The sequence below is a fragment of the Typopeltis vanoorti genome, chromosome 14 (genome assembly GCF_054136105.1).
Source record: "Typopeltis vanoorti isolate ZY-2024b chromosome 14, IOZ_Tvanoo_1.0, whole genome shotgun sequence".
NCBI lineage: Eukaryota > Metazoa > Arthropoda > Arachnida > Uropygi > Thelyphonidae > Typopeltis > Typopeltis vanoorti.
This window is the reverse complement of record NC_143562.1, coordinates 85120068-85144348: the sequence shown is the minus strand read 5'-3', so window position 1 is coordinate 85144348 and position 24281 is coordinate 85120068. Positions and strand designations below refer to the sequence as shown.

The 24281-nt window shown below is 35.8% G+C and overlaps 1 protein-coding gene across 5 annotated transcripts in view; it reads left to right on the top strand.

The window, feature by feature from the left end:
• lig (ubiquitin-associated protein-like lingerer) overlaps nt 1-24281 on the top strand; it is a 465599-nt gene that overhangs the window by 329294 nt on the left and 112024 nt on the right. For all 5 annotated transcript variants that reach the window (XM_090403755.1, XM_090403757.1, XM_090403754.1 and 2 more), the window contains one exon: nt 1584-1672. In XM_090403755.1, coding sequence (XP_090259881.1) covers nt 1584-1672 — 89 coding nt within the window. The remainder of the gene's footprint in view (nt 1-1583; nt 1673-24281) is intronic.

The window sequence follows — 24281 nt, the reverse complement described above, 5'->3', positions numbered from 1 at the left end:
CTTTCCGCACAATATTCGTTGCTTTTCTGGCCTGAGCTATATATATTTCATAATTCCTCTCTTGTTCTCACGATATTCTTTCCACATCAGATTTTTCTTGTGGGATCTCTTGCTTAATAAGGTTGCACATCCATTTCACTCCCAACCTATTTATTCTTCAAACACTAGGGATACAGTCAGATGCCATTATTCGTACATCCATTTAGGCACTTTTTCAATGATTCCCATGCATTGCAGACATTTTCTTCATTCAGTAACTGATACCATAGGACCATTATATGACTATTAAAATTCTACGGTAATAAACAGGCTAACATATATGTGGATATTTTAATGTATAATAGCTAGATTTTTATCTCATGGAATCGTGAGTGAGTGAAACAGTTTGCTTGTGTAACTAGTGAGCACATCTAGTGTGAATGAGTTTGAGTAGGTATGACAGCTGGTTTGGGTAATGTGTAATCTCATTCAGTGAGTCCTTGATTCCCTAGAGGTCTAATAATGATTATCAGTCTTTTAGTCAGTTTAGATTGATGCATATTCTTAGAAGGAAAAGAAAAGTGTACAGGTTTACTTAGATCTCAAATAGTAAGTTTACCCAATATTTCATTTCATTGTAAAAAAAAAAAAACTAAGCTTGTTGGTTAAAAACATTAATGGGAACCCACACAGCAATAATGAATAATAAAGTAAAAAAAAAAAAAACTTGAGTAGACTTGCATAATTCCCAAAATAGCATGGTGATATAAAATCTGTCACTATATTAATATTGCTTACAGAATCCCACATATACTGATCATTAAATAGTTACGCTGTGATATTGACAATTTTATGTTATTTGATGAAATAATATTAACACAAGAGCAAAGCATATTGCAACCCAAGTAATGCAGATAAATCCTGGTATTTATATTGGAGTGTTTACTGAAAGTAAATAAATGCTGCACAGTTTTCATGGTGTCGAAACTGAAACTTTAAAAAAAAAAATTAATAATGCCTGTATGTCATGCTCAGATGGTTTAATGAAAACAGGTTTATGAAATCTGATTAAACATTATAAAATCCTGTTTATAAATTTTTTTTTTTTTTTTTTGTATTTTTAGCTTTTGCAAAACATTTACCATTTGCTATGCAGCATCACACTTATTTTCTTTTATAGAATATTTTTCTGACTTTTGTAGCATAAAAGTTTAATCTAATTACATTAATAATACCAGTCCTAAGCCCTTGTGCTGAAAGTGATATTTTTTTTTTTATTCCTAAAAGCAATGAAATTATCTTTTAACTAGCTTTGAATGTATCTGGTGGGTTTTTGGGTGAAATGTTAAAAAGTGAATATTGTTGTTATGGTGAAAGGTTATGCTTCTGTTCTTTTTTAAAGTAGAAATATGAACTGAGAAATGCAACAGCCAAGTTAGTTTTATGAGAAGTACTTAGTTGATATTTGCAATCTTGTTTTAGATATAATACAATAGTTAGTATACTTTTTTTTAAATTTAAGTCATTTCTGTTTTTGGAGCTACTTTATTTGAGACATTACAATATTTTTTTCTCTCCTCCCCCCTCTTTATTTTTCCTCCTAGCCGGTAAAGCAGTGCCTAATATACCTCCAGGTGTTCCTATGTTGAGCCATCATCAGTACATTATGGGTCAAGCTGGTTTGCCATTTTATGTAAGCATTTAGTTTTTGAAGTATTTTTCTTCTCATGCTGTAGATTTTTAAATCAAAATGAAGGACAATAGAGACAAATTAAGTTATGTTAATGATATGAATTTTTCATCTCTCTTTCTCTGATAGACATAATTACAAGAACATAGCATATACAGACAGGAAATCAACTTGACTAGTTTTAGAGTCTGAGGGCATTCTCTGTGTCAGTAGTAACCATGGGTGTTGGATGGAAAGCCTTAAATTTCTCTCTCGTATCTTAAATACTTCCATATTCATTTTGGTTAGGTTCAGCTGCAGGTTCCATTAAGTCTTATGTCTTACTGCAGAAATGTGCTGATTTTCTCTTTATTTGATTCTTTGGGTGGAATGCATTGACTACTGGTCATTGAGGATGCCCTACTCGAGACTTTTGCTTCTGAGTCTAAATATTTACACTTTATGTTATTTGCATGCAGGTTGCAGGACTTATTTTACCCTAGATGATATGTAACAGGCAAAATATTGGAAATGTTCAACTAAGTCTGTGTGCTGTACTTTTCTATGAAATCTGCAATGAATTTAATCAGCACTTAAACATGCACATATGATTTTCTCTTTCTGATAGTGAAAATCTAAAAGTGATGGGGGCGAGGGAGAGAAAGAGATATAGAATGATATATACCTAGTTTAGCCATAAATGCTGTTACAACTTGAATAACATATAAACCTTTAATCTATCAGTAAATCATTTACAGCTCTCAGACATATAAACTGTGTGTGACATGCATATAGCAGTACCTGATGCTCAAAATGTCCATCGTTGTCTTCATGCATGCCTGAAGTCTGTGAGGTCACATATCAATGGGAGCACACACAACATCCAGTGGAAACACTGATCATGCTGGATGCTGTGTTGTCATTTCTCACAGGCTGCTCTCAAGCTCCAACCATTTTCGGATTCAAATCGGGACTTCCAGGCGGCCAGTCAGATAGTGATATGGGATCGTGCACATTTGCCTCTAACCACTGTTAGAGGCAAATGTGTCAGGAGTCATAGCACAGGCTCCAGCATAGTCTTGATATACTTTTGGCAGAGGTTTTGACCCATTTATCACAGAAATGCAACTTGGATAACCCCCAATTCGCCACCCCACCACCAGACGCTCACTGATGTAGGGGTGATGACTTTTCTGAATCCTAGGTGCTATGTCACGTGTGCTGTGCAACCATCCAAGGCTGTACCTGATTATTTGGTGCTTAAACGACTCTTCAGTGGTGAAAATTTTATCTCTGAAGAGGATATCTTTGTGTTTGTTGTTCACGTACCACCGGGGGAGTGCCTTTGTTTTTATCACCTTTATCACCAATTTAAAGAACGATTCCACTCAAGAAAAATGAAACGAATATATATATACATATATAAAGGAATCCCTTGCTCTACTACATGAAAGAATATAACACGTCAGATTTGAACTTAACAGAATAAACCTATCTTACTTGCAACTTTTTGAAGTTATTTCTAATAACATAGAGAGCAACTTATGGACAATTCTAGACAAGATAATATACAACAGTTTCAACAAGGCTTTTCTAGTTAGTAAAAAAAAATTCAATTCGCTATATGAAAATTGTTACAACTCCTGACCGAACCTCCCTGATGAAAAAGTAATTTTTAACCTTTCAGACCATATACTGATATGACCAGAAACCGACATACTTAAGAAAAGATTTAATTTTCCCATCACCCTAGATCATATTCCTAAGATTGATATCATCAGTAATATAGAGAAAGCACACTCATCCTTTCCTGAAACAACAGCAAATGATCTGAGATTAAAAAGTGCTATTATCCTTTCAACTTCAAGACCTCCGAACCTAAACATAACACCTTGAGAAAAAAGAGCTCTCTCAAACTTGAAAAGGACAAACAAATAACAATCTTAAAAGCAGTAAAGGTAATGCCATGGTCATTTTAAACACGAGGGACTACATTGCCAAGATTGCAGAGTTACTATCAGATTCATCAACATATCACAAATTAGAGTCGGACCCAACATGGAAAAACCACAAGGAAACTAATAACCTATTATGGAACATGACTAGTTGGTCCACAGATTTACAACGGAATCTGAAGGCATTACACCTATTGATGCCACAATTGTATGGTGGCCCAAAAGTACACAGAAGTGGTGTTCCGCTACGCCCGATTGTTGATGGAAGAAATTCTCCTACATATGTATTGTCCAAACACCTCTCCAGCCCCCTAAAAGGACATATCAAAAAATCAGACACTTGCATTAAGAATACAAAGCACTTTATTGAAAAGCTAAAAAGCATCCCGATCTTAAAGACAGACATTCTTGCTAGCTTGGACGTGGTGTGTTTATTCACCAACATCCCAGTAGAAGAAGCCATCATTATTCTGTACAATCTCTTTCTGGAAGATACGGCTCACCTTTTTTGTCATTGCCTTAAATCTAATTATTTTAAATGGAATGACACGATATATATTAACAACTAAATGACTTAGCTATGGGTAGTCCCCTCTCACCTCCCTGTGCAGATCTGTTCATGGAAAAGCTAGAAACAGATGTTCTTTCAAAATTAGACCCAAGACCTTTAGTATCGTTGGAGGTATGTAGATGATGTCTTCAATTTTTGTTAAAAACAAACTTTTTAACAAAAATTAATGCTTTCCATCAAAAAATCCAATTCACTTTGGAACTGGAAAAAGATAATCAACTACCATTTCTGGATGCCCTAATCAAGAAACTAGCAAGTGGACAAATCAAACTAACAGTCGACCGCAAACCAACACACACTGGATGCTACCTTCATTTCAAATCAACTCACCATATTTCCCAGAAGCTCAGCATAATACATATTCTCAAAAATAGAGCCACTAACATCATCATCTCAGAAGAAAAATTTTTCTATGATGAATTTACTCAAATATCAGAGACATTAATAAACAATGGCTATCCAAGGAATTTAATTAACAGGATTCTTCATAGCAATCCCCCACAACAACAACTTACCACCACTCAGTACAGATCTTCCATAGTTATTCCTTATGCAGGTACAGTAGCAAAAAAGAACTCAAGCCTTCATAGGCCTTTCAACAACAGTGTTGCATTCAAACCTGTAAAGACTGTCTGCCATGTTTTAAGATCACCAGAATACATTAATGCTGTCTTCAAACATGCTGGAGTGTACAACATCCCATGCTCTTGTGGCCTAAACTATTTCGAGAAGCCTCAAAATCTGAAAAAATGAACATATAGGTGATGTTAATAACAACAGAACAGACAATTCAAGTCTAGCTCATCATTTCGCGATTACAAACCTCACCATTGAGTGGGATAGGAGCTCCCTCACTTATCTAGAAGAAGACTTCTGTTGTAGTCATCTTCTTTCCCATTATTTCAAGCAAAAATTACCAGTAATTTACAAGACTTGAGATACGTAATGAACAATCTTTCACAAATGACTAATGAGAAGTGAAATCAGAGTGCGAAACTGACAGCAATTGTAGGCCAGTAGAGATAGAGCAGTTATAAAGACATACATGTGGTGTGGTATTAACAAAAGATCGCACGATTCAAAGACAAAAGCAAGCCGACAATTGAGTTGGCTCTTATTTCAACAATTGAGTTGAAATGCTAATTCTCTTCGACCGAATTCCATGATATCTGAAACACATTCAGATATTCCATAATATCTGAAACACATTCACTATATATTTCTTTGTTTTGACACGTTCATGATGGGATGGTGTCATACAAAACCATTTGTTTTCAGTGCAACATATGGTTTTGTTTATACAGCAGTTTCTGTGGGACAGAACATGTTATTCATTGGTTAGTGCTGTTTTTATCCCAGTTGTCTCTAATAGCACTATTTGTTCAGAAATATATTACACAGCCTACAAATGTCTCTGTACCTTATTCAGGGACATACAAAAACTAATTGTTTTTCGTGTGTCTGCAGTATAGTAGCTGTTGCGGAGGGAGTGTTATTTATCATAGGGAGCAAGTTACTATCGCCCCAATGTGAACGTTGGGGCGATGGTAACTCGGAATTTGAGTTGAATTCATACATGATATAATTTTATATATATGTATATATATAATTTATTAAGAAATATATATGTTTAAGTTAATTTTTTTTTTCTTCTTAATAATGATTTCATGCATTAATGATGCATAGCCGAAAATTGCCACATGTCCGCTGAAGACCTTTCATGTACCCCCAGGGGTACGTGTACCACACTTTGAGAAATACTGCTATAGAGTATGGGTAAATGTACAGATATTCCAGCAGGATGGAGCCACCTGTCACACATCATGTGGACAGAGCCTATTTATCAGAACACTTTCCTAGGAGGCTCATTTCGAGTTTCACAGAATTCCCGTTCCCCATTCTCCTGATCTCACATTTCTTGATGCCTTTGTTTGGGGTATGTTGAAGGAATGGGTATTCCACCATGACAGTCTTCAAACCTTGATGAACTGAGGGATAAAATTACACAATATAACCAACAGACTTCCTGACCATTGTTCTTCAAGATGATCATGAAACTTGTCTCGAAAGACAAGGTGCCCATTTCGAGCACATCATCAACTTCAGGATCCACCAATAGTTGTTGGTGGATCCTGACCTTATAGAGCATTAACAATTGTAGATCAGGATCTACCAACAGTTGTGGATGTACATATATCATAGTTATTCGATACTTTTTTTTTTGCTCTCACCATACTGTACATGTCACACCTGGTATGGTAGTTAACAAACCTACTTGCCCACCACCATTTCAAATTTGTACTCTGGTAGAATTTAATTTCTCTGTGTTCATCATTAGCAATGCTTCTCTATCCCCTTGTGTGTCCTTTGTGAACATTCTTGTACCCATCATATTTTGTTCCTGTAAGGATATCTTGAAATGATGAACACTCACTCTATAAAACAAATGGGAGTTTAAACCTACCAGACAATTTGAGTTTCACAGGAAACTCAAAAGGCTGGACCTTTAGATTATGATACCACTATCAAACCACCTGAACTCTAAATCTTATAATTGGAATCAACACTCAGATGGCAAAGACGTGGTTAGTTAGCATCTGCATCTTTTGAATCAAGCACTACCTAGGCCTTCTTTATTTAATCCTCTTTATTCAAAGAGTGAAAGGAATATTGAGCCTTTTCTCCTTCATTCTCTCATGTGGTATAAATCCAGTTAAAGCAACCATATCACCTGAGATTAGCTCTGCTCACGTATTCCCAAATTCTAAAATTGTATTTCCTTCCTAATATGTCCATTTTTTCTGCTATTGATGCTACTGTTCTCTCCTGATTTCTCTCCAAAATGAAACATTGTTCTTCTAACTGTATCAATCTACCTAAACCTAAGTCTTATTTTCCTGCTATTTTACACCAGTTTTGTTAACCTTTTCTCCTTCATTCTCTCAGGTGGTATAGACCCTGTTAAAGCGACCATATCACTTGAGATTAGCTCTGCTCACATATTCCCAAATTCTAAAATTGTCTATTTCCTTCCTAATATGTCCATTTTTTCTGCCATTGATGCTACTGTTCTCTCCTAATTTCTCTCCAAAATATACCTGTGGTCTAATCTTTGATTAACCATTTTACTTCTGGCTCAGCTCAGATCCATAAGAAAAAAGTGGTTCGAACTTATCTTACATATAGCTAATTGATTATTTTGACTAATTTCTCTGTTTTTCCATGTGAATTATTCAGTTTGACTCTCTACTGTTTCAGCTTCATTGTTTCTGTCTATTTTTATTATCTTTTTGTTGCTAGTTTTCATTCCGAATTTGTTTGAGTAATATAACATCGTGAATAAAGTAATGACCTGAGATTAACATCTCCAGTTTTTATATCAAGTATCATATTTGATCCTGTGCACATATGATATAATGTACTGTGCACATATTGTACTCCCTTATTTTACACCTAAACATACATCAGACCATTTTCCTGGTCTTATTAATCATGTGCCCTAACTATGTTATTCCTAGTATTGTTTGAATTAACTGTACTGACGATGTCCTAAGATACTTAGGATGAAATATTTACTTATTAAACCTTATTACTGTGGTTATTACACGTGTTTGTTTAGTCATGGATAATGACTTATTTGTGCCTATGGTCCCACAGAAGGTTCTATTAAGATAGAAGTGGAGGAATTTTTTGAGGCTTTAGAGGAAGCGACTGATGTAATGAATAAGAAGTTGGTCCTTGTTGGAGATATAGAGTAAGAAATGATTGTCAGAATATTTTGGGAAAATTTGGAGAAAATTAATATACAAAAATATTTTGGGAAAATTTGGAGAAAAAAGCAAAGCTAATAATAATGGCAAATACCGTTGTTGGATTTCTGCTCAGGACATGGACTGGTTATTACTAACACAATGGTCCAACATAAAAATGTTGGAACATTTATTTCCAAATGGGCTTGAAATAACAGTTTCATTGAATAAGTCAGCTTGTGCTCATAGAGAATACAGAGACAAATATAAGAAAACTAAACACTATAAACTAGCTAAACAAAAGCCATTGGAAGACTTTGGTAGGAACATAGAAAATAAATATGAAGGTGGCAAGAGATTGTTAGGTGGACAAGTGTGCACTTGCAGTGCAGCAAGTTCACCCTTGAGGTGAAATGACTTCCTTATGTATGTCAGGGTTCATTTCAGCATTGCAATTATTCTGTGTGTTATATTTGCAAAGTTTGCTGTGTGGCCCTTGAACTTCACCTTCCTGCCTACTAAAACTTTAAGATCCCTAACCAGATCAGTTTCTTCTAGCATCATCCCAACAATTTAATATGACATTGGGTATCTAATCACACCACCACTTTACATTTACTAACATTGAACTGATAGCCATTTTCACATTCCCACAATTCCAGCCATTTTAAATCTTTCTGCAAATACTGCATATCAGCAACACTCCTCCTTACCTTATCTATGTTTACATCATCTGCAAATAGCTGAATGCCACTGTCAAATCCTTCTCAGTGTCATTAATTTTATAGATTAAATAACATTAGACCAAGGACTGATCCTTGTGGCATACCACTGTTATCTTAAATCTTATCTCATATCCCCCCTTATATACCACTTTTTGATGTGTCAGTCATCCATGCCAATATTTTATAATCCAGTCCCATATTCTCCAATTTATGCAACAGTATTTCATGCTGTATTTTGTTAAAAGCCTTATCAAAATCCAAAAGTATCATGGTGTATCTATTCCCCTTGTCTAACATTATCCTTATAGAATGTGAACCAAGTTGCTCAAACATGAACCTCCCTTAGTAAACATGCTGTTCATTACATAGTTTCTCCATCAACCCATTTCTGTATGCAAGCTCTAACTAATTTTTCAAAATCTTCACCACCACCACTCCAGAGATTCAGGTCAGTATTTGGATATATGTCTTTGCACTACTCTTGTGCAATGGGATTACCATACATTCTTTCCACTCCTGTGGAATCTTCTCTGTTCTCAGACTCAAATTGTATAGCCTGGTCAAAAGAATAGCCAGTTCAGCTGAACACTCTTTTAGCATCTGTGCTGATATCCATCCAATCAGTCCATATTGCAGAATTGTTATTCAGTTTGTACAACAGCTCTAGTACTTCTTCATACACCTGAGTTTCTTCATACAGTAAAGAAGTAGCAGTGAGCTCAATATTGCATACAGCAGGTGGATAGTTTTTACCAAAATTTCCACTCATTAGTTGAATAGTCTCTTTTGCATCACTCACCCACATGCCGTCTGCATGTAGTAGTTATTCTCTCATACTCGTTCTTTCTTTTACTTGCAGCACAACGATAGAATTCTTTTGGGTTCACTTTAACTTGCAGAACCAGGTTTCTTTTTATACTTAGAATTTCATAGAATAGTTAGCTCTTGTGGCCTTCTGCTTATAATTTTAATATAACTGACATCTTTATGTGAACAGTATTCCTTCCACATAAATCTTTTTCTTACAAATCTCTTGTTTAATTACATTACACATCCATTTCACTCCCACCTATTTGTTCTTCAAATTCTAGGGACACATTCTGATATTGCATCACTTAAATATTTTTTAAACAGTTCCCATGTGCTATCAATATCCATCCCATCCAACAGCCGATGCCATGGTGCAGAACTCAGCATACCTTTTTCTGAATGGAACGCTCATAAAACTTAGTCACTTTCCAAGTAATTACTACGTGATCACTGTCACTAACCGGAGGCAGAATAGTTACATCTTTAACTAAAATCCCCTCTACTATAATCAGATCACTATAACCTACTAGACACTATAATCAGATCTGACACTATTTTGACCTTTTGTTTCTTCTCTCACATGCCTTGAGGAAGTTGTCTAGCAACAGCTTAATAAATTGAGTTTTAATTGAATTTATCCAATTAAAATCCTCATAATCTAGGATTTTAATTGGATAATTAAAATCCTCGATTATGATTACTCATTTCTCACCCATGATCTTTGTTTGGTAATGCATTTAATCGTCCCTTAGCAATTGATCCACTGTGTATTTGATCTTGTTTGACTCAACCTCACGCCTGATGGCTTCGAACTGTTATATACCTTTACTTCCTCTTTATTATATATATATATTTGTATGTTTTATTACTCACTCATACACAGTTATTTCCCTTCTAGCTTCTGTAATAGTTTCCAATAAATTGAGCAAATCAGCTATCACCCTCCTATCCTTAAACAAACTAAAATTCAGCCCGCTCTTAAGTTTAGTCACGTGTAATTCTTTCATTCATAAGGACTTTGTCTAAGTACGGGACAAGGCTTTAAATATAACCTCTGAGACAGTTAAATATTGACGAATTTATATTTTGCTGCACCAGCCAATACATAGGATAGATGAGACTCTTATCCAAGGTGGCTCTCTCAGAGTATTACACAGTGATGAACTTTCTAACACTAATTCAACTAATCTCAATTCACTTTGTCTTTGCATGCAGTCATGATCTGGAAAATCAAACTATATTCATATATCCCTCCCGCTAGATTCAATAATAATTTTATGAGTGGCTATTTGAATTCATAAGACAGGCTAGATTCAGGCGAATGCTATAAAGCATGTTTATTTAGGTTTAAAAGATATACATGAGAAAATTAAAGTACATGATTAACTTAATCTCTTTCCTAGTAAAATTCTGATATCGTTACTAACACAAGAATACATGCATAATAACTAGATCCACAGTTTTTCTATAAACATACAAACTTTTGGCTTGATTTAACATTATCTTCAATCACTCTCTGATCACTACTCATATCTCACAATATATCTCAGTTATCTCACATACAGATCCCTTCTAGGGAGACATTCTTCAAAACAGGGACAGGTCACTGCCAAATTGGGATAATTTCTCAAGTTCTCTACAGCATGTCCATACACAAATTAACCTATAGAGTTCACTCAAATCTTTAATTGGAAATCAGATACTTTAACATTCTACGTTACCATCCCATGGAATGACTTTCTGTTCTATCATCAGCCTTGTCTGGATAGCATGGCCTGGTTCCCCGAGTCGATAAGGCGATGTGCCGCTCTGGACTTTCTCTGGTACCACAGGCACACACCTGGGTTACCGGTCACTCACTATGGCTTAGCTACTCTGTTATGAAGAGATAGCTAGCCTTGCCTCGCAAACATCGATAGGCCTCTCATGTCTTCTACGGCCGACCCGGAATCTTCACGTTGGTGGAGAGTGCAAGCCAACATCCAGGAGCGCAGGAAACAGGAACCAAAAAGCCCCGTGTGAGGGGAGCTTGACCCTTATATTCTTCCCCTTTTTTCTCGGAGATTCTCGCGCTTAGCTACGTTTTTTACCGCACGGCACTCATCCACGTGCGCGTGGCGTTCTTCTGAGAATGCGTTCTCGCTTCGCTTTCCTTATAATTTCTCTTTCCCTTAGGCTCTAAGTTATACTGGACGGCTAAAGTGTGACTCTTGGACTTTAGCTTACACTCAACTTGCTTTCATACAATACATAGAATGGGATACTCTAATTAAATTATAATCTTATATAAATTCCTCTATTTGACTCTGTACAAACAGGTTATCTTGCATTTCTTATGCTAAACATTTCTTCAGTTTTGCCTTAAAGTTATAATTTACATTTTTATTTCCTTGCCAAAGCACAACATTCTCTGCCTACAATTAAAGATAGTTGTTCCTGAATAAAATAATCTTTTGTCCTAATTTTTGATTATTCAGGACACAACAGAACTCAATGCTACATGAAAAACTCTTACTAGTATTGCTGTCATAGGTAACTCTAACTGGGTTCAAGTCATCTAATATCATTAGCAACAAACTTTCTCTCCTAATAATAATAATAATATGTTTCTAATCTCATTAATGCATGCAACCTGAGGTCTCAAGGTATTGAGCAAGACAACAAACTCTACCCACTGTTTCTGATACTCCTAGCATTTGTGTACTTACATAATAAGTTACTTTCATTATGTATACTCTTGTCTATAGTCTGTGGACAACTTGCAATCTCTGTTCTTATCTAGTGCCTTACTTTTGCAGACATCTTTGCACATGCTTGACAGCTACAAAGCAGACAAGCACAAAATTGTTCTCTCCTCATAATCATTTCCTTGACAATACCTATTCCCATCATTCACACAGTTATATAACATTGTGATTTTTACACAAAGATTCTTACCATTCCTTCTATCATAATTCAGTTTCCCTGACTCTGTGTTAGGTCTCATACCAATTAATAATTTTTCAAGATTCCTGATACCAAATGTGTTCATGTGGGCTGTCCCTCTAATACAAATCTATTCTTCCTTCAAACTCGCTTCACACATCCATTGCTTCCACACAACCTATGCATCAAATCATTTGCCATCATAGCCCTTAATTCATCCTATCATATGTAGGTAATATATACTTGCAATTTTCACTATTCTTGCTCTTCACTCTTTCTTCTTCCAGCAGCCTGTTCACATTCTCTCTCATATTGAATTTATCACTAGTTAAGTTGTTCATACCCGTACCTACTAGAAATGTGATCTTTTTTTTGAGTTTCAATTGCATTCACTATATTTTCAATTTTTGCCCTGGTAAAAGATGAAATTATGACTTGCTCATCAATGGCATGTTTTATGATAGTCGCTATACCAGAAAACATCCTTCTTTTTTTACAATAAACTTTACTTACTTGGGTTTCATTACACACTAACTTGTCGAAGCTTTTTTGTTTTCCCATTTTGCTGCTTAACTTTCTTATTCTCCCTACGTTCTTTTAAAGGCCTCTCATCTTTCTGTAATTCCTGTCTGTCTAATAATGTGCTTTAATCTTTGATTTCAAATATTAAATTATTTTCAATATCATCTTGAGCAGGAAAATCCTTAATTTGCTCTACTCTGCTGTTCTTCTTAGCATTCTGTTTATTTTGCATTTTTGGCACCATTTTACAGCTGTATTTAATATTGCAATATCGCAATACAAGGTTCTGCTGAAAAGTTGTAATAATCACCATGAAGGAATAGAGGGGGTAGAAAACCATGTAACTTACACTTTATTCTACATATTTCCCATGAAGAGTGTTATATACTTGTTACAATGCTGCTGCAGATATGCCTTCATCATCTGTGGTAAATTTTGTTCCTTTCAAGTGTTTCTTTAAATTTGGGAAAAGTAAATAGTCCGATGGGGCTAGGTCTGGCGAATATGGTCGGTGAGGCAGAATCGAAGCCCGAGTTATGTTGTCTCTAGGGTTTCATGAGCACTCTGAGCAGGTGCATTGGTCTGCTAATTTTCCTGTGGCTGTTTCCTTCATTACCTTCAGAGCTGTTGAATAAACTGCTGCTGTAACAGTTTCATCTCTTTTGAGGTACTTGGTAAGGATTACACCATCCATATCCCAAAAGACAATGGCATGAACCTTCCCTGCTGAATTTTTGGGTTCAGAACGTTTTTGGCCATGGAGAACTCATAATGGCCCAAAATCCCTTGAGATGGCAGTACAGTACATATTCTCTCTTTAACATTTGGGGACTCACTTTGCTGAGAGCTTCTGCATGTCCAGATGTTGGTGGGTAATGACCCCAACTTTTTTCCTGGATATCCCCAGAGTCTTTTATGTCTGGTATTCATCTATCATCAAGGATCATGGCATGCACTGCATTAATGTTTTCAGATGTGATCACTTGGAAGAGCTTACTGATCTGGGAGCATCTGTTTCAGGAAATTATATATTCTAAAAGAAAAAGAACAAATTACAGTTTGATGAAACATGGGGGTTAAAGGGCTGTAAGATACCTGTATGTTCTTTCTTGTGGTTATATGAGTTGCTTTAATGCCATTTTTGTTATATTGTTCTAGGTTATCAGAACCCCCCCCCCAATGTTATAAAAACATGAATATTTACTCATATACTGTAAAACACTAATTTTCTTTTAAAAAAAAATCTTCATTCTCACTTAAATAGGATTGCTGTAGCTGATCAACCTCTTCCACTCAGTTCTGTCCAAGGCCATTTTCTCCTTTAGTTCGAGGTCTTGGCAGTCCCCTCTCAAGCTGTTCAGTCATTATTGTTTAGGTCTCCCCTTACTTCTTTTGCCTAGTGGCTCCATTGCCCTCCTTCCCACTTAGCTTTTATCTCACCACATGATATGACCAAACCTTGATTCCCTAATTTTTCTAGATATTTAGGTTACCTTCATTGTTCCCCTTGATCAGTGAGTTTTTGATCTTGTCCAATCTTGTCACACCACTTACAAGTCTTGATATTCTCATTTCAGCTACATCCATTCTCTTCTTCCATCTCTTGGTCATCAGCCAGGTCTTACTGCTAATACATCAGTTCAGGTCTTACTACATTTTGTTGATGCTTCCTTTTAACTTACTAGACACTTTTCTATCACACAAGATACCTGAAACATTTTTACAGTTTATCTACCCTGATTGGATCCTCCTATTGAGTTCCGGTATCCATCTAACCTAGATATTTCCATACTTCTACAGGGATGCTATCAGGTCCAACTGCTTTCCTGTTTTTCATCTTTCTCAGTGCTTCCTCCAATTCCATTCTTACAGATCTCTTACATCCTTTTGTATACCCTATTTATTGCATTAATTTCTCAAAATATTCTTTCCATTTATCTGATACATCCATTTCTGCATACAGAACGGTATCATCATCTCCCTTAATCATCCTAGCTTGATATATATCTTTACTTTTCTGCTCCTTTTGTCTGGTTATCCTGTGGGTCTTTTTGACACCTTCATTATCCAGACTTTCATATAGGTTAGCATAATCTTCAGCTTTAGATCTTGCTACTACTCTCTTTGCCTTTGTCTTTGCTTCTCTATATTCCATTCTGCTATTCTCATCACCTACTCTGTCCCACTTCTTCTTGGCCATTTTCTTTTCCTTAATACATTTTTGTAGCGCATCGCTCCACCACCACATTTTCTTGTCCACCTTAATATTTTATGTTGTCTGGCCCAACACCTCTATCCCAATAATTATAGATGGTTTCCATTTTGTTTGCCCATTTTCCATCTCCCATTGGTTCATTTTCAGTAATCATTACTTCTACCTTCTTGATGAACTCTTCTCTAAGATCATTTTCTCTCAACTTCCACCTTTATCCCTTTTATTTCCACTTGGCATATAGAAGCCTGTGCTGCTCTGTCACTGCCTCTCCTGGTATTACTTTACAATCATTTACCTCCTTGATATAGTCTCTTCTACAGAGTATATGGTCCACCTGGGAGTGCCTATCCCTACTGTTGTATGTGTACCTGTGGTTCGGTGGTTTGCTGTAGAAGGTGTTCAATATAGAAAGATTCCCTGCCATTGCAAATCAGCAATTCTATTGCCTTCATTGTTCCTTTCATTATTTCATCTCTTCTTTGTATTGTCTCCCTATCTTCATTACTTTCACTAGCATGACCATTAAGGTCACAACACGTAAATATCTGTTCCTGCTTTGTAATCTGCTTATTATACATTCTAGTATCTCCAAAAATTTTCCTTTTCATCTTCACAGCCAGCTTGAGGTGTATGTACTGTGAACTAAAGTCAGAATTTCACCACCAAGGTCTGTAATCACCATAATTATTCAGTCTGATATTCTATTCACTTCTAACACATTTTCTTCAAGTTCCTGATTGAGTACAATTTCTACTCCATTCTACTGTCTGTTCATCTCACAATGAAATAACTTGTATCCTTCTTTAGTCTCTCATACTGTTTGTCCTTCCATTTTGTTTCTTGCACACATACAGAAACACCAGCTTTCTCTGCTGCATCAAGTCTACAACCTCTTCGCTCCTTCCATTGAGGGAACCCACATCAAAGCTTCACTGATGCATGTGTTAACAATAAAACAAACAAAAATCAACAATTTTACACTAATGTTAAATACACAGACAGATCGCCAATTTGCATTTCACGTATGTATAATTTGTATTGCATCGTTGCTTTAGAAAAAACATATATTCCATTCAACCACAATCCACCTTGGTCAGTGGTGCTGGAGTTGTGGTCATTAAGGTTATCTTGAAAGTGATTTCACTGTTTGGATAGATGAATTGTAGGAATTCACTACCTGGATTAGATAAATGAAAAGGCCATAGTGTTTTTTGAATTTTGAGAGCAGTAATTCAACAGATAAACCCTGCTGAATGGAGCAAGGAGGTCATAAGATAGGGATTCTAAATTAGACATTCTCTGCCATGCAGCATCAGATCTCATAAAGGCATAGGTACAACCCTTGTAGTGAAAGGTATCACACTATTATTTGGACATTGAAGGTGGCCTGATTGTCATAGTTGCAATTTGGGTTTCTTTCAAAAGTGGGATGTTTGGATGACTGTGCGTGATGGTGTGTGTGTGTGTGTGTGTGTGTGTGTGTATATATATATATATTGGTGTTTATTCCATGGATATTGGTCTAATAGATGTGAAAGAAAGCTCTGTTGGTTTAGTATTTTTGTGGAATTAGATTGTTATAAGATTTATTTGAATTGCAGTGATACTGTCATTGTATGTTTAATAAAGGCATAGGTACAACCCTTGTAGTGAAAGGTATCACACTATTATTTGGACATTGAAGGTGGCCTGATTGTCATAGTTGCAATTTGGGTTTCTTTCAAAAGTGGGATGTTTGGATGACTGTGCGTGATGGTGTGTGTGTGTGTGTGTGTGTGTGTATATATATATATATATATTGGTGTTTATTCCATGGATATTGGTCTAATAGATGTGAAAGAAAGCTCTGTTGGTTTAGTATTTTTGTGGAATTAGATTGTTATAAGATTTATTTGAATTGCAGTGATACTGTCATTGTATGTTTAATTTTGGATTTGGAGTTAGGTGAAAGGATAGAGTAGAGATATGAACTGAGAAAAAGATACTTAGGACATTGATGCCATAGAGAGCGACTAGTATGGCATCATGTCCTAGAATCCCACATACCATTTCTCAGACACCTCCTACCCCTTCAGGCACAACCTGGCAGATGGATTATGTGCCAGCTGATTGCGAAGCAGCATTTTATGCATTTGTTTGGTTCCTCCTGACTTATACTGACAGGCTCAGGCCTGTGAATTATCCAGCAGCTGGCTTGAGGCACTACCATTTTTTCACCTGTGCTCTTGTATGGTATCACTCACATGCATGCAGGGAAGGGGTGGTGGGAGAAACTGGGACCACCTATTCTGAAGGCTAAGCACGATGGTCACCACGAGGTGGTGGTGAGTTTTCACCTAGCAATGGAGATCGTCTACTACCTAGTGTGTCTAGTTGGCATTTCCTCTAAGAAAGTATTTGTTTCCATAGGTATGCTTGCTGGAGAAGCCAGAACTTCATTTTTGGGAATAGGCCATACATTTAAAGGCAGGGTTGACAATTGACAGGTCATAGCTTTATATTGCATATCATCTGCTTATTAGCAGCCTTCTCAAGAATTATTGAGAGATCAAAATCTCAAATATTTCAGCATTCATGATAAATATTTCTCTCCTCCCACTTTATCTTCTCTAATTTCTCCATCATCATCATCAAATTCCTGCTATGTACCCTCAAGGGGTATACAGGATATGACAGTACTACATGAAAAAATTACATCATTACTAACTTCCTATCTACAATTTTCCTCCAAATCAGTCTGTTACTTGTCAAGACTCCAACATTATCAGATCTTATATTTCTATCGTCTAAGGCACTTTGTACCGTATCAATCCACCTATATCTTGGTCTTCCTCTGGGTCGTTTTGCTGCCAACCTGGCAGAGAACACTTGTTTTGCTAATCTTTCCTCTCCCATTCTATTTAAGTGACCATACCAACTGAGATTAGCTCTGCTAATGCATTCCTGGATGCTGACAATGTCAAGTTCTTTCCTAATATCCTCATTTTTAATATGATATTGCCATTGATGCCATCTGTTCACGCCTCTAATCTTTCTCAGGACTCTCATATCTGTGGTCTCTAGTCTTTAGTCAAGTGTTTTACTTCTGACCTAGCTCTCAGATCCATAAGTTAAAACTGGTTTGAACACTGCCTTGTATACAGCTAATTTAGTGTTCCGACTAATTTCTCTCTTATTCCATATGAATTTATTCAATTGACTTCCCACCATACCAGCTTTGCTGATTCTGTTGAACAGAACAGAATCTCTAATTTCTTCACTATTAAAATTTTATTTTTAACTTTTGTAGTTTTTATATTTTCTTCTTTTATTGTCATCATTCTTTTTTTTTTTTTTTTGATAAGTAAAGCATGGTCTATATATAAATCAGTATCTTTAATTTGCCCTTCTATCCATGAGATATCTCATCTGTTTTTTTTTTTATATCATGCATTCATTCTGCATTTGTTTTTTTCCATCTAATGATATTTATTATCGTTTATTACATAACACCTCCAAGGACTCATCGCAATAGGCACTGTACTATGCTACTACTCTCGCTGTCTCCCCTACTACTTAATGATATTTATTTATATATATATATATATATATATATTCATTTATTTGTTGAAATATTTTTCACCTCAAATAGGTTCATTCATCACTTGAAAAACACCAGCAGCATTTCTCATTTTTGCTGCTTCCAGTATCTTCTTTCTCCATTATCTTTCTGACAAACAGACAAAATTAGCAAGATTTGTAATATGCCACCCTGGTTGGCTGTGTGGTTAGCGTATCCGCTCTCCAGCCAAATGGCTGCAGGTACAGATCCCGCTGTGGGCATGGATGTTTGTGATTGTCTATAAAAATACTAGTGGTGGTGGGTGATAGATGGCATTGGTGTAGATGTGATGGTAGTTAAGGTTTGCTGTAGTTGGTGGATTTAAATGGTGAGGACGAAGAGTTGTGAATTAGACCGTCCTCCCTCGATGAGTCTTTGGACTCCTTGGAGGTGTCACGTAATAATAATAATATAATTCGTGATTTTTGTCTGTTTTTGCATTGTTGCTTGATGCATGTACATTAATTACAGCAATCGTACAATATTTAGAATTATAGTCCATCCACACTTCATAGAACTGGGTCTGGCAGACTGCTAAGAATAGTCGATTCATGCTGAAGCGGAGAAAGAAATAAAGGATGTACCGAATTGATCACCAACACATGACATCACGTGCTTTATACGTATACATAAAATTTTCCAACTGTTATACAAGCAAAATAGTTATCATTTTAAAAACTACAATGTTCATGAAAGAAAAGCAAATTTTCTGACGTATAATTAACTCATCTGACAAGATGGATTGATTACCCTATTATCAGAATGGATTCTCCTTCTTCTGACATGCTCAGAAGTGTCAAAGGGTCTCGCATTCCTTTGGTGTACAGTACTTTGCTTTTATATCTCTCACTATAATAGGATATCATTCCATGAGTATTTTTCTTGCTCTCCTTGTTATCATCCTCCTTCATTTACATTTCAATTTATATATATATATATACAGTGGTATCTCGCTAATCCGAACTAATAAAAACCATGCTCGTTCGAATTAGCAAATTTTCCCCCCAAGAGACAACAATAGCTAGCGTTTAAGACAAAAATAATAAGATTCTAATGGTACATCAATTTAATTCTGTAAATAAATGAAGTAACTGATAGGGGAAAAAAGCTACTGAACTGTTATGTAAAACTTAAAAAATAATACAGTACACAAGTTTATTTTAGTAAAAAATTTAGTTTTCTATGTAGCTATATTGTTGAGGATTCTGATTTAATAAAATTGCGTAGTTCAGTACATAATTTAATTTGCATAAAAAATATCACTTTCTTGTACACGACACAAAAAAATTTTTTTTTTATTTCTTTGTAAGAAAGTCACTGATTTTCTTTTACTTCTTGGAATCTAAAATTTTTTCTAATGCTTCTCGGAGCTGCATTAGCAATAAAATTTTGTGGAATGGTGTATCATTCTGCCTAGCCCATTCTATACGCATATTAAAACTGTCACCTGCCTCTTCATGTTTTACTTTTTTTTCTTTGAGTTCTTTATCGTCATCATCACCTTTTAACTCATGAATCACCGAATTTGATTTCAAATTCGGTGATTCATGCTGACAATACAGTACGTACTATACAGTATAAAAAAGCGAACATGAACACACACAATAAATCAAAATAAGCCTACAATCGACAGTATGAAAAAAATACTGTACTGTAATAATAATAAAATAAAAGGAGGTTCGGATTAGCGAGACACCAATGTACTAATTCCATAGAAGAGAGGTCAAAGGACCTATAGGCACATCAATGCCATGTGTGTGATGCAGATAAGGACTGAGGCAGAAGTTCCTTTTTTTTTTTTTTAAGTTGAATGTTATAGTTGTTTGGGAATACTTCTTGAAGAAGGCTGTTCCATTGGTGGACAGAATAAAAGAGGATGAATAGAAGCAGGTTCAGTGTGCTTGCAGTTGCACAGTAAAGAGGTGTTGTGCAGCTGCAAATCTTGTATTAGCTGTTGCAACTGAATTCTAGTGGAGGAATGATGGTTTCCAATTCACTGGAGCAGTGACCTGTAGAATGGATGCAGTGCTTGAAACAATGCACCTGCGAGATAGTGGATGAATTGGGTCTTCAAAAGAGGGATCATCAATGAGCCTAATTGCATGATTCTGAATGGTATCAAGGATTTTAAGGGAAGTTTTATGTGCACCACCCCAAGCATGTGAGCAGTATTATAAACATGAATGGATTTGGGATTTGTATGTAGTGAAGATTGGTTGGGTGCAAAATAAGCTCTTGAAGAAAAGAGAATGCTAAGGAGGCTATTGATATGATGTGTTTATGTCAGGAAAGACCGGAGGTAAATGTTAGTCCAAGCAAAGAGATCTTGTCTTGTGATTTCTGTATTACTTGAGGGTAAGGGTATGTGAGCTGGGATCTCTTTTGCATGAGAAAGGGCAAGACTGCGTTTTCATAGCATTCAACATAAGGATGTCTTTTCCCTGCTCGAGAATAGTATGTACATCAATATTTAAGGCACTAGTTGTAGATGATCTTGTAGCCTGGTATTTTAGTACTTCATGGTTTGTCAAATGAGTAGGATGAGTGGAGAGTATTGTCATCTGCAAGGCTGTGGATGGATTAGTGGTTACTCACAATAATTGTGATAACCACTTATCACAATTAGTGGTTATTATTCTTTTTCTCCTGAACATAAATGTACATGAGAAAAAGAATAAGTGATAGGACCGAGCCTCAAGGCCCTGTCCTTGAATAATCCTTTCTTGCATTGTTCTGCATTCATTATATTTAAAAAAAAAAAAAAAAAAAAAAACTTGTGAAACCTGCATGTTTGAGTAAAACTGAAGCTTGGTTCCCTTCACATTGTTAGTAGTACATGAATATAGCTAATTTACATCTTACTACAGTAAACCAAAGCTTTATCTACTGAAATCAAAACAATAATAATACAAAATCTGTTAAAAATGACTCTCTCTCTCTCAGATTTTTGCCAAGGAGAGAGTTGTTCTGACTCAAATAAGGATGACAAAGCAGGGCTTCAGCTTAGCACTTAATTTGAAGTGGCATCGATGGAATGACCATTCTAGATGAGAAGATTCTGTCAGTATTTATGCTATGCTGACTAGATTCCTGTTCTTGTCATCTTTCCTCATGGCTACGTTCTTCAAGAAAGCTGTGATTGGGAAAAATGTAGACACTAGGTTGTATTTTTTTCAGGATTCTTGCAGTCATTTTAGGTATTTCTGAACTGGCTTGGAAATTAATCTCTCTGTAGTGGTTTGGGATTGTTGGAAATAGGCTTGTAAAAGTCAGAAACATGTTGTGTAGTTCATTCAGAGACGCAGTTTGGTTATATAATGTGCTGGATGTTTTTCTTGAGAACCTGTTAATTACAACATATACCTTCTTCTAAAGATAAATTATTTCCTGTGATTGCCACCTCTCATTTCAGACAAACCAGATGTTCTGTGAGAAAAGGTAAGAACACCAATCGTACAACATTAATAAGAAATCGGAGAAAATGTGGGTCTAGTGCACCATAGGATTAATACTGATGCCACAGAATCTTCTAATCTTGAATGCATCTACTCCACTGATGCAGTTTCAGATTCTAATGCTTATTTAAGAAAAAAAAGTGCTGAAGCTCTTTTTTTTTAGCATTCTACCCTGTGCATACTACTATGTACAAGATAGAATGAATGTACATGCTTCGGTAGCATGTACATACCTTGTACATGCTACTGAAGATGACCTGTTATTCTCAGGCTGAAATGTCTGGCAAATAAAAGTTGATATATAATTTATTTTTTATTTTTTTCGTTTATCCTTGTATTTACATGTGGACCGTTATCATCATAGCACAAGTATCTTTTAAACAACAGATATACTGTGTGCTTGTCTACAGGAAATCATTTATCTTTAGAAGAAGGTATATGTTGTAATTAACAGGTTCTCAAGAAAAACATCCAATACATTATGCAACCAACTGCTTCTCTGAATGAACTACACAACATGTTTCTGACTTTTACAAGACTATTTTCAACAATCCTGAACCACCACAGAGAGAGATCAATTTCCAAGCCAGTTCAGAAATACCTGAAATACCATTAATTTTCTTTTGTCAAATTACATTTGCCTTTTTTTTAGTCCTTTACAGTAATCTATCATTTATCCAACCTTCAAAACAACAACCCATAAATTAACCAACCCATGTATGTCATCTAACTTCTGATAGAACACCATCTAATTGTGCTTCAGTTATCAGTGAGTTCTGATTATTAAAATTTTGTTTCTTATTGGAAATTCACCATATTGTGTGTCAGACCTAGTTCTAATATACATTGTTTGTTATTCAGTTATGATTGGACTTACATTTTCTCTAAACCTCCAAGATTTCATATTAAAAATTAAGTATTAGTACAACAGAATATAGTTAAAGGAAGTTTTGGGACACCATGAGCTAAGGTGGTGTAAAGAAAAGAAGACACTTAAGTTGTATATTTGAAAGAGAGAATTTTTTTACAAAAAGATTAAATTACAATAAGAATAAATATTGTAACGAATGGAATGTGAGCTCTAATAAATAAAGGAAAAACGAAGAGGAAGGTGCTGTTTTCAAAAACGTTATTTTGCAAATAACGTTTTTGAAAACAGCATCTTGGTTTGATTTGAAATTAACTCAGCAAAAGATTTGAGATATCATGTAGTTGCTCTTGACATTTAGTCAGGACTGGCCCATAGGCCTGCTCACCAAGCTACCATCCCTGACCACCTTATTTTCTTCACTTTTTCACTAATGCTGTAGTATCCCAGGACCCTGTATTTTTACCTATGCTCTTTCTCCTATTCATAAATTACCTTTTCTCACAAACTTTGAATCTTGTCATGGTTTTGTTTTACTGCATACTTATCATCCTACTTTTTTATTTTACAAACTTTATGGAAGTTTTTTCACTTGGCTATGCTGCTAATTATAATTGGGTTTTTATCCTTCATCCAAGTGTTAGCAAACAAAGTTTGCACCTGAAGTACTTCCAAGACTGGGGAAACTCGTGGTAAAGATGGTATAAGTTCTCATCACTTGCCTTAGTATCTCCCATAATGCAAAGCACATCTCCCTGCAGATATGTATAATGCTTTGCATTAAGGGAAGGGCCACCACCCAGACCGGTTTCGACCTTTATCGAGGTCTCATCAGCGGTAACGGAGAAGTCATATTTACCTATACGAGTTGCCAAAGGGTGTCACCCCCTTTATCCAAGTGTTATCTAACACTTGAATAAAGGATAAAAACCCAATTATAATTAGTCGCATAGCCAAGCGAAAAAACTTCCATGGACTTATCTCTAATCCAGAGAATTTTAATAATAGCGTGTGACATCTTTTGGCAACTCATATAGGCAAATATGACTTCTCATTACTTCCACCTTAGTATTGCCACCTCTGGGTCTGGCTCCCACTGATGAGACCTCAATAAAGGTTTGAAACTGGTCTGGGTAGTGGTCCTTCCCTTAATGCATATAGCATTATACATCTCCCCAAGGAGATGTGTTTTGCGTTATGGGAGATACTAAGGCAAGTGATGAGAACTTATACCACC